The 13,289-nt window shown below is 53.3% G+C and overlaps 1 protein-coding gene across 1 annotated transcript in view; it reads left to right on the top strand.

Annotated features, from left to right (window-relative positions):
* LOC138653153 (uncharacterized) overlaps positions 1-13,289 on the top strand; it is a 57,171-nt gene that overhangs the window by 32,851 nt on the left and 11,031 nt on the right. The window contains exon 2 of the mRNA XM_069743214.1: positions 5,826-5,899. Within this exon, the coding sequence (XP_069599315.1) occupies positions 5,826-5,899 (74 nt within the window). The remainder of the gene's footprint in view (positions 1-5,825; positions 5,900-13,289) is intronic.

Here is a 13,289-nt window from a genome sequence, read left to right as displayed (position 1 = left end):
TGTGTGTAGAGCAGAGCCATGTGTGTGTAGAGCAGAGCCATGTGTGTGTGTGTGTAGAGCAGAGCCGTGTGTGTAGAGCAGAGCCGTGTGTGTGTGTGGAGCAGAGCCGTGTGTGTGTGTGGAGCAGAGCCGTGTGTGTGTGTGGAGCAGAGCCGTGTGTGTGTGTGGAGCAGAGCCGTGTGTGTGGAGCAGAGCCGTGTGTGTGTGTGGAGCAGAGCCGTGTGTGTGTGTAGAGCAGAGCCGTGTGTGTAGAGCAGAGCCGTGTGTGTGTGTAGAGCAGAGCCATGTGTGTATGTGTGTAGAGCAGAGCCGTGTGTGTGTGTAGAGCAGAGCCGTGTGTGTGTAGAGCAGAGCCGTGTGTGTGTAGAGCAGAGCCATGTGTGTGTGTGTGTAGAGCAGAACCATGTGTGTAGAGCAGAGCCGTGTGTGTGTGTAGAGCAGAGCCGTGTGTGTGTGTAGAGCAGAGCCGTGTGTGTGTAGAGCAGAGATGTGTGTGTGTAGAGCAGAGCCGTGTGTGTGTGTAGAGCAGAGCCGTGTGTGTGTGGAGCAGAGCCGTGTGTGTGTGTAGAGCAGAGCCGTGTGTGTGTAGAGCAGAGCCGTGTGTGTGTGTAGAGCAGAGCCGTGTGTGTGTGTAGAGCAGAGCCGTGTGTGTGTGTGGAGCAGAGCCGTGTGTGTGTGTGGAGCAGAGCCGTGTGTGTGTGTGGAGCAGAGCCGTGTGTGTGTGTAGAGCAGAGCCATGTGTGTATGTGTGTAGAGCAGAGCCGTGTGTGTGTGTAGAGCAGAGCCGTGTGTGTGTAGAGCAGAGCCATGTGTGTGTGTGTGTGTAGAGCAGAACCATGTGTGTAGAGCAGAGCCGTGTGTGTGTGTAGAGCAGAGCCGTGTGTGTGTGTAGAGCAGAGCCGTGTGTGTGTAGAGCAGAGCCGTGTGTGTGTAGAGCAGAGCCGTGTGTGTGTGTAGAGCAGAGCTGTGTGTGTGTGGAGCAGAGCCGTGTGTGTGTGTAGAGCAGAGCCGTGTGTGTGTAGAGCAGAGCCGTGTGTGTGTGTAGAGCAGAGCCGTGTGTGTGTGTAGAGCAGAGCCGTGTGTGTGTGTGGAGCAGAGCCGTGTGTGTGTGTGGAGCAGAGCCGTGTGTGTGTGTGGAGCAGAGCCGTGTGTGTGTGTAGAGCAGAGCCGTGTGTGTGTGTAGAGCAGAGCCGTGTGTGTGTGTAGAGCAGAGCCGTGTGTGTGTGTGTAGAGCAGAGCCGTGTGTGTGTGTAGAGCAGAGCCGTGTGTGTGTAGAGCAGAGCCGTGTGTGTGTGTAGAGCAGAGCCATGTGTGTGTGTGTAGAGCAGAGCCGTGTGTGTGTAGAGCAGAGCCGTGTGTGTGTGTAGAGCAGAGCCGTGTGTGTGTAGGGCAGAGCCGTGTGTGTAGAGCAGAGCCGTGTGTGTGTGTAGAGCAGAGCCGTGTGTGTGTGTGTAGAGCAGAGCCGTGTGTGTGTGTAGAGCAGAGCCGTGTGTGTGCAGAGCAGAGCCGTGTGTGTGTGTGGAGCAGAGCCGTGTGTGTGTGTGGAGCAGAGCCGTGTGTGTGTGTGGAGCAGAGCCGTGTGTGTGTGTGGAGCAGAGCCGTGTGTGTGTGTAGAGCAGAGCCGTGTGTGTGTGGAGCAGAGCCGTGTGTGTGTGTAGAGCAGAGCCGTGTGTGTGTAGAGCAGAGCCGTGTGTGTGTGTAGAGCAGAGCCGTGTGTGTGTGTAGAGCAGAGCCATGTGTGTGTGTGTAGAGCAGAGCCGTGTGTGTGTAGAGCAGAGCCGTGTGTGTGTGTGTAGAGCAGAGCCGTGTGTGTGTAGAGCAGAGCCGTGTGTGTGTGTGTAGAGCAGAGCCGTGTGTGTGTGTAGAGCAGAGCCGTGTGTGTGTAGGGCAGAGCCGTGTGTGTAGAGCAGAGCCGTGTGTGTGTGTAGAGCAGAGCCGTGTGTGTGTGTAGAGCAGAGCCGTGTGTGTGTGTGTAGAGCAGAGCCGTGTGTGTGTGTAGAGCAGAGCCGTGTGTGTGCAGAGCAGAGCCGTGTGTGTGTGTAGAGCAGAGCCGTGTGTGTGTGTGGAGCAGAGCCGTGTGTGTGTGTGGAGCAGAGCCGTGTGTGTAGAGCAGAGCCGTGTGTGTGTGTGGAGCAGAGCCGTGTGTGTGTGTGGAGCAGAGCCGTGTGTGTGTGTAGAGCAGAGCCGTGTGTGTGCAGAGCAGAGCCGTGTGTGTGTGTAGAGCAGAGCCGTGTGTGTGTGTGGAGCAGAGCCGTGTGTGTGTGTGGAGCAGAGCCGTGTGTGTGTGTGGAGCAGAGCCGTGTGTGTGTGTGGAGCAGAGCCGTGTGTGTAGAGCAGAGCCGTGTGTGTGTGTGGAGCAGAGCCGTGTGTGTGTAGAGCAGAGCCGTGTGTGTGTGTAGAGCAGAGCCATGTGTGTGTGTGTAGAGCAGAGCCGTGTGTGTGTAGAGCAGAGCCGTGTGTGTGTGTGTAGAGCAGAGCCGTGTGTGTGTAGAGCAGAGCCGTGTGTGTGCAGAGCAGAGCCGTGTGTGTGTGTAGAGCAGAGCCGTGTGTGTGTGTAGAGCAGAGCCGTGTGTGTGTGTAGAGCAGAGCCGTGTGTGTGTGTGGATCAGAGCCGTGTGTGTGTGTGGAGCAGAGCCGTGTGTGTGTGTGGAGCAGAGCCGTGTGTGTAGAGCAGAGCCGTGTGTGTGTGTGGAGCAGAGCCGTGTGTGTGTAGAGCAGAGCCGTGTGTGTGTGTAGAGCAGAGCCATGTGTGTGTGTGTAGAGCAGAGCCGTGTGTGTAGAGCAGAGCCGTGTGTGTGTGTGGAGCAGAGCCGTGTGTGTGTGTGGAGCAGAGCCGTGTGTGTGTGGAGCAGAGCCGTGTGTGTAGAGCAGAGCCGTGTGTGTGTGTGGAGCAGAGCCGTGTGTGTGTGTAGAGCAGAGCCGTGTGTGTGTGTAGAGCAGAGCCATGTGTGTGTGTGTAGAGCAGAGCCGTGTGTGTGTAGAGCAGAGCCGTGTGTGTGTGTGTAGAGCAGAGCCGTGTGTGTGTAGAGCAGAGCCGTGTGTGTGTGTGGAGCAGAGCCGTGTGTGTGTGTGGAGCAGAGCCGTGTGTGTGTGTGGAGCAGAGCCGTGTGTGTGTGTGGAGCAGAGCCGTGTGTGTGTGTAGAGCAGAGCCATGTGTGTATGTGTGTAGAGCAGAGCCGTGTGTGTGTGTAGAGCAGAGCCGTGTGTGTGTAGAGCAGAGCCATGTGTGTGTGTGTGTGTAGAGCAGAACCATGTGTGTAGAGCAGAGCCGTGTGTGTGTGTAGAGCAGAGCCGTGTGTGTGTGTAGAGCAGAGCCGTGTGTGTGTAGAGCAGAGCCGTGTGTGTGTAGAGCAGAGCCGTGTGTGTGTGTAGAGCAGAGCTGTGTGTGTGTGGAGCAGAGCCGTGTGTGTGTGTAGAGCAGAGCCGTGTGTGTGTAGAGCAGAGCCGTGTGTGTGTGTAGAGCAGAGCCGTGTGTGTGTGTAGAGCAGAGCCGTGTGTGTGTGTGGAGCAGAGCCGTGTGTGTGTGTGGAGCAGAGCCGTGTGTGTGTGTGGAGCAGAGCCGTGTGTGTGTGTAGAGCAGAGCCGTGTGTGTGTGTAGAGCAGAGCCGTGTGTGTGTGTAGAGCAGAGCCGTGTGTGTGTGTGTAGAGCAGAGCCGTGTGTGTGTGTAGAGCAGAGCCGTGTGTGTGTAGAGCAGAGCCGTGTGTGTGTGTAGAGCAGAGCCATGTGTGTGTGTGTAGAGCAGAGCCGTGTGTGTGTAGAGCAGAGCCGTGTGTGTGTGTAGAGCAGAGCCGTGTGTGTGTAGGGCAGAGCCGTGTGTGTAGAGCAGAGCCGTGTGTGTGTGTAGAGCAGAGCCGTGTGTGTGTGTGTAGAGCAGAGCCGTGTGTGTGTGTAGAGCAGAGCCGTGTGTGTGCAGAGCAGAGCCGTGTGTGTGTGTGGAGCAGAGCCGTGTGTGTGTGTGGAGCAGAGCCGTGTGTGTGTGTGGAGCAGAGCCGTGTGTGTGTGTGGAGCAGAGCCGTGTGTGTGTGTAGAGCAGAGCCGTGTGTGTGTGGAGCAGAGCCGTGTGTGTGTGTAGAGCAGAGCCGTGTGTGTGTAGAGCAGAGCCGTGTGTGTGTGTAGAGCAGAGCCGTGTGTGTGTGTAGAGCAGAGCCATGTGTGTGTGTGTAGAGCAGAGCCGTGTGTGTGTAGAGCAGAGCCGTGTGTGTGTGTGTAGAGCAGAGCCGTGTGTGTGTAGAGCAGAGCCGTGTGTGTGTGTGTAGAGCAGAGCCGTGTGTGTGTGTAGAGCAGAGCCGTGTGTGTGTAGGGCAGAGCCGTGTGTGTAGAGCAGAGCCGTGTGTGTGTGTAGAGCAGAGCCGTGTGTGTGTGTAGAGCAGAGCCGTGTGTGTGTGTGTAGAGCAGAGCCGTGTGTGTGTGTAGAGCAGAGCCGTGTGTGTGCAGAGCAGAGCCGTGTGTGTGTGTAGAGCAGAGCCGTGTGTGTGTGTGGAGCAGAGCCGTGTGTGTGTGTGGAGCAGAGCCGTGTGTGTAGAGCAGAGCCGTGTGTGTGTGTGGAGCAGAGCCGTGTGTGTGTGTGGAGCAGAGCCGTGTGTGTGTGTAGAGCAGAGCCGTGTGTGTGCAGAGCAGAGCCGTGTGTGTGTGTAGAGCAGAGCCGTGTGTGTGTGTGGAGCAGAGCCGTGTGTGTGTGTGGAGCAGAGCCGTGTGTGTGTGTGGAGCAGAGCCGTGTGTGTGTGTGGAGCAGAGCCGTGTGTGTAGAGCAGAGCCGTGTGTGTGTGTGGAGCAGAGCCGTGTGTGTGTAGAGCAGAGCCGTGTGTGTGTGTAGAGCAGAGCCATGTGTGTGTGTGTAGAGCAGAGCCGTGTGTGTGTAGAGCAGAGCCGTGTGTGTGTGTGTAGAGCAGAGCCGTGTGTGTGTAGAGCAGAGCCGTGTGTGTGCAGAGCAGAGCCGTGTGTGTGTGTAGAGCAGAGCCGTGTGTGTGTGTAGAGCAGAGCCGTGTGTGTGTGTAGAGCAGAGCCGTGTGTGTGTGTGGATCAGAGCCGTGTGTGTGTGTGGAGCAGAGCCGTGTGTGTGTGTGGAGCAGAGCCGTGTGTGTAGAGCAGAGCCGTGTGTGTGTGTGGAGCAGAGCCGTGTGTGTGTAGAGCAGAGCCGTGTGTGTGTGTAGAGCAGAGCCATGTGTGTGTGTGTAGAGCAGAGCCGTGTGTGTAGAGCAGAGCCGTGTGTGTGTGTGGAGCAGAGCCGTGTGTGTGTGTGGAGCAGAGCCGTGTGTGTGTGGAGCAGAGCCGTGTGTGTAGAGCAGAGCCGTGTGTGTGTGTGGAGCAGAGCCGTGTGTGTGTGTAGAGCAGAGCCGTGTGTGTGTGTAGAGCAGAGCCATGTGTGTGTGTGTAGAGCAGAGCCGTGTGTGTGTAGAGCAGAGCCGTGTGTGTGTGTGTAGAGCAGAGCCGTGTGTGTGTAGAGCAGAGCCGTGTGTGTAGAGCAGAGCCGTGTGTGTAGAGCAGGAGAGCCCCTGGCTCAGTCCCGCACTGACTGCTCTGAGTGATGACGTCACCGCAGGTCCTTCTCCTCCCGCACTGACTGCTCTCAGTGATGACGTCACTGCAGGTCCTTCTCCTGCACTGAGTGCTCTCAGTGATGACGTCACCGCAGGTCCTTCTCCTCCCGCACTGACTGCTCTCAGTGATGACGTCACTGCAGGTCCTTCTCCTCCCGCACTGACTGCTCTCAGTGATGACGTCACCGCAGGTCCTTCTCCTCCCGCACTGACTGCTCTCAGTGATGACGTCACTGCAGGTCCTTCTCCTCCCGCACTGAGTGCTCTCAGTGATGACGTCACCGCAGGTCCTTCTCCTCCCGCACTGACTGCTCTCAGTGATGACGTCACCGCAGGTCCTTCTCCTCCTCCTCAGCACACGGTGAGTGTCTCCCTGTCTCCGTCCCTGTGCACATTACACCCCGGGTAATTCTGCGCTTTTGTTTGGACACTTGGAGCCTTTTCTCATTTTCCCTTGTAGGCCGCAGGCTGCACACTGTCCTTGTTTTCACCTTGTGTTTCTGATGCTTTTATTCCCTGTTTTGCCCCTCAGTGTAACGCACTTTAGTTTACAAATTTCTTCTTATGTTTCTTTAGAAGTTTCTGCCTGAAATATAGAGAATAGAATAATAAGAGAATAAATTCCATTAAATTGTGCAATCATTTCCCTCCTCTATGTGGAGCCTCTCCATCTTCAGGAGATATTGTTATGGCTCATTCTGTGGCCGCCGCGGACAGTGGGAAAGCTGGGTTACAGTTTACTGATTATACAGTCTGAGATGGTAGCAGAGCATTGGAAAGTTGGGTTATAGCTCAGTAGTAATCCATCCTGAGACTGGAAAAGCTGTGCTATGAATGATATGTTGAAGGCTGCAGCTCACAATGGGTGAGAGGGGCTACAGCACAGTGTGATTCCATAGTCTGCTGCTGCCACTGGGAAAGCTGGGTTACAGCTTAGTGATGATACATCCGGTGAATCCAGCTGCCACTGGGAAAGCTTTCTTACAGCTTAGTGATGATACATCCAGCGAATCCTGCTGCCACTGGGAAAGCTGGGTTACAGCTTAGTGATGATACATCTGGCGAATCCTGCTGCCACTGGGAAAGCTGGGTTACAGCATAGTGTGATTCCATAGTCTGCTGCTGCCACTGGGAAAGCTGGGTTACAGCTTAGTGATGATACATCCGGTGAATCCAGCTGCCACTGGGAAAGCTTTCTTACAGCTTAGTGATGATACATCCAGCGAATCCTGCTGCCACTGGGAAAGCTGGGTTACAGCTTAGTGATGATACATCTGGCGAATCCTGCTGCCACTGTGAAAGCTTTGTTACAGCTTAGTGATGATACATCCGGTGAATCCTGCTGCCACTGGGAAAGCTTTCTTACAGCTTAGTGATGATACATCCAGCGAATCCTGCTGCCACTGGGAAAGCTGGGTTACAGCTTAGTGATGATACATCCGGTGAATCCTGCTGCCACTGTGAAAGCTTTCTTACAGCTTAGTGATGATACATCCGGTGAATCCTGCTGCCACTGGGAAAGCTTTCTTACAGCTTAGTGATGATACATCCAGCGAATCCTGCTGCCACTGGGAAAGCTGGGTTACAGCTTAGTGATGATACATCCGGTGAATCCTGCTGCCACTGTGAAAGCTTTCTTACAGCTTAGTGATGATACATCCGGTGAATCCTGCTGCCACTGGGAAAGCTGGGTTACAGCTTAGTGATGATACATCTGGCGAATCCTGCTGCCACTGGGAAAGCTGGGTTACAGCTTAGTGATGATACATCCGGTGAATCCTGCTGCCACTGGGAAAGCTTTCTTACGGCTTAGTGATGATACATCCAGCGAATCCTGCTGCCACTGGGAAAGCTGGGTTACAGCTTAGTGATGATACATCTGGCGAATCCTGCTGCCACTGTGAAAGCTTTGTTACAGCTTAGTGATGATACATCCGGTGAATCCTGCTACCACTGGGAAAGCTTTCTTACAGCTTAGTGATGATACATCCAGCGAATCCTGCTGCCACTGGGAAAGCTGGGTTACAGCTTAGTGATGATACATCCGGTGAATCCTGCTGCCACTGGGAAAGCTTTCTTACAGCTTAGTGATGATACATCCAGCGAATCCTGCTGCCACTGGGAAAGCTGGGTTACAGCTTAGTGATGATACATCTGGCGAATTCTGCTGCCACTGGGAAAGCTGGGTTACAGCTTAGTGATGATACATCCGGTGAATCCTGCTGCCACTGGGAAAGCTTTCTTACGGCTTAGTGATGATACATCCAGCGAATCCTGCTGCCACTGGGAAAGCTGGGTTACAGCTTAGTGATGATACATCTGGCGAATCCTGCTGCCACTGTGAAAGCTTTGTTACAGCTTAGTGATGATACATCCGGTGAATCCTGCTGCCACTGGGAAAGCTTTCTTACAGCTTAGTGATGATACATCCAGCAAATCCTGCTGCCACTGGGAAAGCTGGGTTACAGCTTAGTGATGATACATCTGGCGAATCCTGCTGCCACTGGGAAAGCTGGGTTACAGCTTAGTGATGATACATCCGGTGAATCCTGCTGCCACTGGGAAAGCTTTCTTACGGCTTAGTGATGATACATCCAGCGAATCCTGCTGCCACTGGGAAAGCTGGGTTACAGCTTAGTGATGATACATCTGGCGAATCCTGCTGCCACTGTGAAAGCTTTGTTACAGCTTAGTGATGATACATCCGGTGAATCCTGCTGCCACTGGGAAAGCTTTCTTACAGCTTAGTGATGATACATCCAGCGAATCCTGCTGCCACTGGGAAAGCTGGGTTACAGCTTAGTGATGATACATCCGGTGAATCCTGCTGCCACTGGGAAAGCTTTCTTACAGCTTAGTGATGATACATCCAGCGAATCCTGCTGCCACTGGGAAAGCTGGGTTACAGCTTAGTGATGATACATCTGGCGAATTCTGCTGCCACTGGGAAAGCTGGGTTACAGCTTAGTGATGATACATCCGGTGAATCCTGCTGCCACTGGGAAAGCTTTCTTACGGCTTAGTGATGATACATCCAGCGAATCCTGCTGCCACTGGGAAAGCTGGGTTACAGCTTAGTGATGATACATCTGGCGAATCCTGCTGCCACTGTGAAAGCTTTGTTACAGCTTAGTGATGATACATCCGGTGAATCCTGCTGCCACTGGGAAAGCTTTCTTACAGCTTAGTGATGATACATCCAGCGAATCCTGCTGCCACTGGGAAAGCTGGGTTACAGCTTAGTGATGATACATCTGGCGAATCCTGCTGCCACTGGGAAAGCTGGGTTACAGCTTAGTGATGATACATCCGGTGAATCCTGCTGCCACTGGGAAAGCTTTCTTACGGCTTAGTGATGATACATCCAGCGAATCCTGCTGCCACTGGGAAAGCTGGGTTACAGCTTAGTGATGATACATCTGGCGAATCCTGCTGCCACTGGGAAAGCTGGGTTACAGCTTAGTGATGATACATCCGGTGAATCCTGCTGCCACTGGGAAAGCTTTCTTACGGCTTAGTGATGATACATCCAGCGAATCCTGCTGCCACTGGGAAAGCTGGGTTACAGCTTAGTGATGATACATCTGGCGAATCCTGCTGCCACTGTGAAAGCTTTGTTACAGCTTAGTGATGATACATCCGGCGAATCCTGCTGCCACTGGGAAAGCTGAGTTACAGCTTAGTGATGATACATCCGGCGAATCCTGCTGCCACTGGGAAAGCTGGGTTACAGCTTAGTGATGATACATCCGGTGAATCCTGCTGCCACTGGGAAAGCTTTCTTACGGCTTAGTGATGATACATCCAGCGAATCCTGCTGCCACTGGGAAAGCTGGGTTACAGCTTAGTGATGATACATCTGGCGAATCCTGCTGCCACTGTGAAAGCTTTATTACAGCTTAGTGATGATACATCCGGTGAATCCTGCTGCCACTGGGAAAGCTTTCTTACAGCTTAGTGATGATACATCCAGCGAATCCTGCTGCCACTGGGAAAGCTGGGTTACAGCTTAGTGATGATACATCTGGCGAATCCTGCTGCCACTGTGAAAGCTTTGTTACAGCTTAGTGATGATACATCCGGTGAATCCTGCTGCCACTGGGAAAGCTGAGTTACAGCTTAGTGATGATACATCCGGCGAATCCTGCTGCCACTGGGAAAGCTGGGTTACAGCTTAGTGATGATACATCCGGCGAATCCTGCTGCCACTGGGAAAGTGGTAGTTGGAGGCAGGTATATCTTGCCCAGGTGTTTGTCCTATGTGAATTAGGCCACTCCGTATCTTCAGGGTGCTAATGGGTTAATGATTGCAGGAATAAAAGATGACCAGCTGGGGGTTTCCAGCGTCTGCCTGGGGCACACAGATTGCCTGTCTGTGTGAGACAAACGTGAGTGAGAGCTCTGCTCAAGAATTGTGTGATGTTAGCTGGGTGGGAGAAGCCCCCCCAGTTGTTAAGTTAGCAACGTGTTTGTTTAGTTAGTGCCGGACAGGCTAGGATTCATTTTTATGTTTTGTTTTTCTGTGTTGCTTTCACTTTAATAAATCTGACCTGAGGTCAGCCTACTTGGAAACCTGCTGTACGCCTCAGAAATTCAATGCACAAACCACGTGACCTTTGACCCCAGCAAAGGCGATCCCGGAGTGTTGTGTCACATTGTGGTGGAGAATGCGGGCATACCGTGGCACAGGCAACAGCATGGAAGACGTGGTGAAAGCCTTAGTACAGTCCACTACGAAGCTAATCGCTTGATGGCCGCACAGCTGAAGGAGTTAGTGGACATGACGGTTGCAGACCGCCAACTTCTCCAACAGGTGGCGCAGCGCCTGGTGAGCATGCCTGACGCTGACCCGGAAGCAGAGTCCAGGAGGATCCATGTGAGTCGATACTGGCAAAAGCTGACTGCAGAAGATGACGTCGAGGCATACCTGACAACGTTTGAGCGGACGGCATTGAGAGAGAAGTGGCCGAAGGCACGATGGGCCGATTTGATTGCCCCGGAGGTCGCTCAGGACTTTGAGAAACTGAAAGCTGAGATCCTGGCCCGGCTGGGTGTGACGACGGCTGTCCGGGCACAGAGGGTACATCAGTGGACATACCAGCAAGATAAACCGGCGCGGTCTCAGATGTTCGACCTGATCTACTTAACAAAGAAATGGCTGCAACCCAAGGTACTGACAATACCCGAAATAATCCAGCGGGTTGTCCTGGACAAGTACCTGAGAGTACTACCCCCAGCGCTGAAAAGGTGGGTAAGCCAAGGAAATCCCACGACAGCGGATCAACTTGTGGAGTTGGTCGAGCGTTATTCCGTGGCAGAAGGACTTCCCGACGACACCGCCAGCCCCCGGTCTGTGCCTCCTGCTCGTGGAACCGGTAAGACTGTTCCAGGGACCACGGGTGAAGGAAAATCGCTTAAAACTGTGGGGGAGGAGTCCGGGACTGCTCGCACTCCGAGACCAAGAGTATTGGACGGTGGTCTCAGTAGGGGACCTGTTAGGTGTTTCCGCTGCCATGAGAAGGGTCATGTTTCTGCGAACTGTCCTGTTACCGCTGAACCCATGCAGTGCGACGTTATAGACTCTAGAAAACGCATGTCTTTGGTTACACAGCTAGTGAGTGTGAATGCGGGTCAAAATGATACAGCGAAACACCTGTGTGAATTATCTGTTGATGGGAAAAATGTTGTGGCATTACTAGACTCTGGAAGTGTGGTGACTCTGGTGAAAGCTAGTCTGGTGGCACTTCCGTCTGGTCCGTCTGACAAGTTTTCTGTGACGTGTGTGCATGGTGACACCCGCTCGTACCGGTCATATGGATTTCTGCTCCCTATGGGTCAGTGCAGCACAAAGTGGGACTCGTTCCAGCATTGTTACAGGATGTAATCCTGGGCAGGGATTTTCCCTATTTCTGGCAGTTGTGAGAGAATCAGTTGCTCCTTCACGGTAGCTGTACCCGTGAATCTTCTCCCATGCCGTCTGGAGGTCCCGAGCCCCTAGAGGAGACCCCACAGGAAGATGTTGCTGGGGAGGTTAGTGAATCTAACCTTCAGTACCCCTTCTCCGTCATGGTGGGGGAAACTGAGGAACCTCAGCGAGAGGCGGAGGCAGACAGCCATCCGGCACCCTGCCTGCCAGATTTGGGAGTCCAGGTGGATGACTTCCACAGCGAGCAAATTAAAGATCCTACCCTGACTCCGGCTAGGAAAAATGTAAAAATGATAGATGGGGTACCCGTAGAACCTGACACTAGGCTAGCGTACCCGTATATGGTTCTGGAAAATGATTTGCTCTACCAGGTAGAAAAAAAAGGGGAAGACACAGTGCAACGGTTAGTGGTACCCAAACCTTATCGGCGGAAGGTACTGGATTTGGCCCACGGACATATAATGGGGGGACATCTGGGGGTACAGAAAACCACAGAAAGGATATTGCATTGTTTTGTGTGGCCTGGAATACATTATGATGTGCGTAACTATTGTGAGTCCTGTCCAGAGTGCCAAATCGCGGCCCCTAAATCTCAGTTCCGTAGCCCTTTGGTACCCCTTCCTATCATCGGGGTCCCTTTTGAGAGAATTGGGATGGATTTGGTTGGGCCCCTTCCCCGATCCGCACGTGGGCACCAACATATCCTCGTCATCGTGGACTATGCCACTCGTTACCCGGAAGCCGTCCCTTTGCGTAACACAGTTACCAAGACGATCGCCAAGGAATTGGTACAAGTGTTTAGTCGGGTGGGAATTCCAAAACAGATACTCACCGACCAGGGGACTCCCTTTATGTCAAGGGTAATGAAGGAGCTCTGCAGGCTCTTACAAATAGACCCGTTGCGTACGTCTGTCTATCACCCTCAAACAGATGGCCTGGTTGAGCGCTTCAACAGAACCTTAAAACAGATGCTCCGGAAGGCGATAGACAAAGATGGGAAGAACTGGGATTACTTGTTACCCTATTTGCTGTTTGCCATTAGGGAAGTTCCCCAGTCTTCCACAGGGTTTTCGCCTTTCGAACTGTTGTACGCCCGTCGTCCCCGGGGACTGCTGGACGTCGCAAAAGAAACCTGGGAAGGTCAAGTCACTCCCTTTAAAATGGTGATCGACCATGTAACACAAATGCAGGATCGTATTGCCGCTGTCATGCCCATTGTTAGGGACCATATGTTACAGGCCCAGGGAGCCCAGAGGCAAAGTTATGATAGAGGCGCTAAGGTCCGTACATTTGCACCCGGCGATAGGGTGTTGGTCCTAATCCCTACGGTGGATAGTAAATTCCTGGCGAAATGGCAGGGCCCATTTGAGGTCCGAGAAAGAGTTGGTGAAGTGAACTATAAAGTGTACCAGCCGGGTAAGAGAAAACCAGAACAGATTTATCATGTGAATCTGATAAAATCCTGGAAAGACCGCTCTGCCCTAACGGCGGATCTGCCCCGTCCGGTTTGTTCACCTACTGTACCGGAGGTGCAGGTTGCCGAGACTCTCTCAGAACGACAAAAATCTGAGGTTAAGCAATTTTTGTTACAGAACCGACAGTTTTTCTCCGAAAAACCTGGCCGGACTAAGTTGGTGAAACATGAGATTGTCACAGAGCCTGGCGTCACTGTTCATGTGAAGCCCTACCGGATTCCGGAAGCCCGCCGTGAAGCCGTCTCCCGGGAAGTGATGGCAATGTTGGACTTAGGAGTCATTGAAGAGTCGCACAGCGCCTGGTCCAGTCCAATTGTGCTGATACATAAACCGGATGGCTCCATCCGGTT

Source organism: Ranitomeya imitator, unplaced genomic scaffold (genome assembly GCF_032444005.1).
Source record: "Ranitomeya imitator isolate aRanImi1 unplaced genomic scaffold, aRanImi1.pri SCAFFOLD_113, whole genome shotgun sequence".
Taxonomy (NCBI): domain Eukaryota; kingdom Metazoa; phylum Chordata; class Amphibia; order Anura; family Dendrobatidae; genus Ranitomeya; species Ranitomeya imitator.
This window is presented reverse-complemented; position numbering and strand designations above follow the sequence as displayed.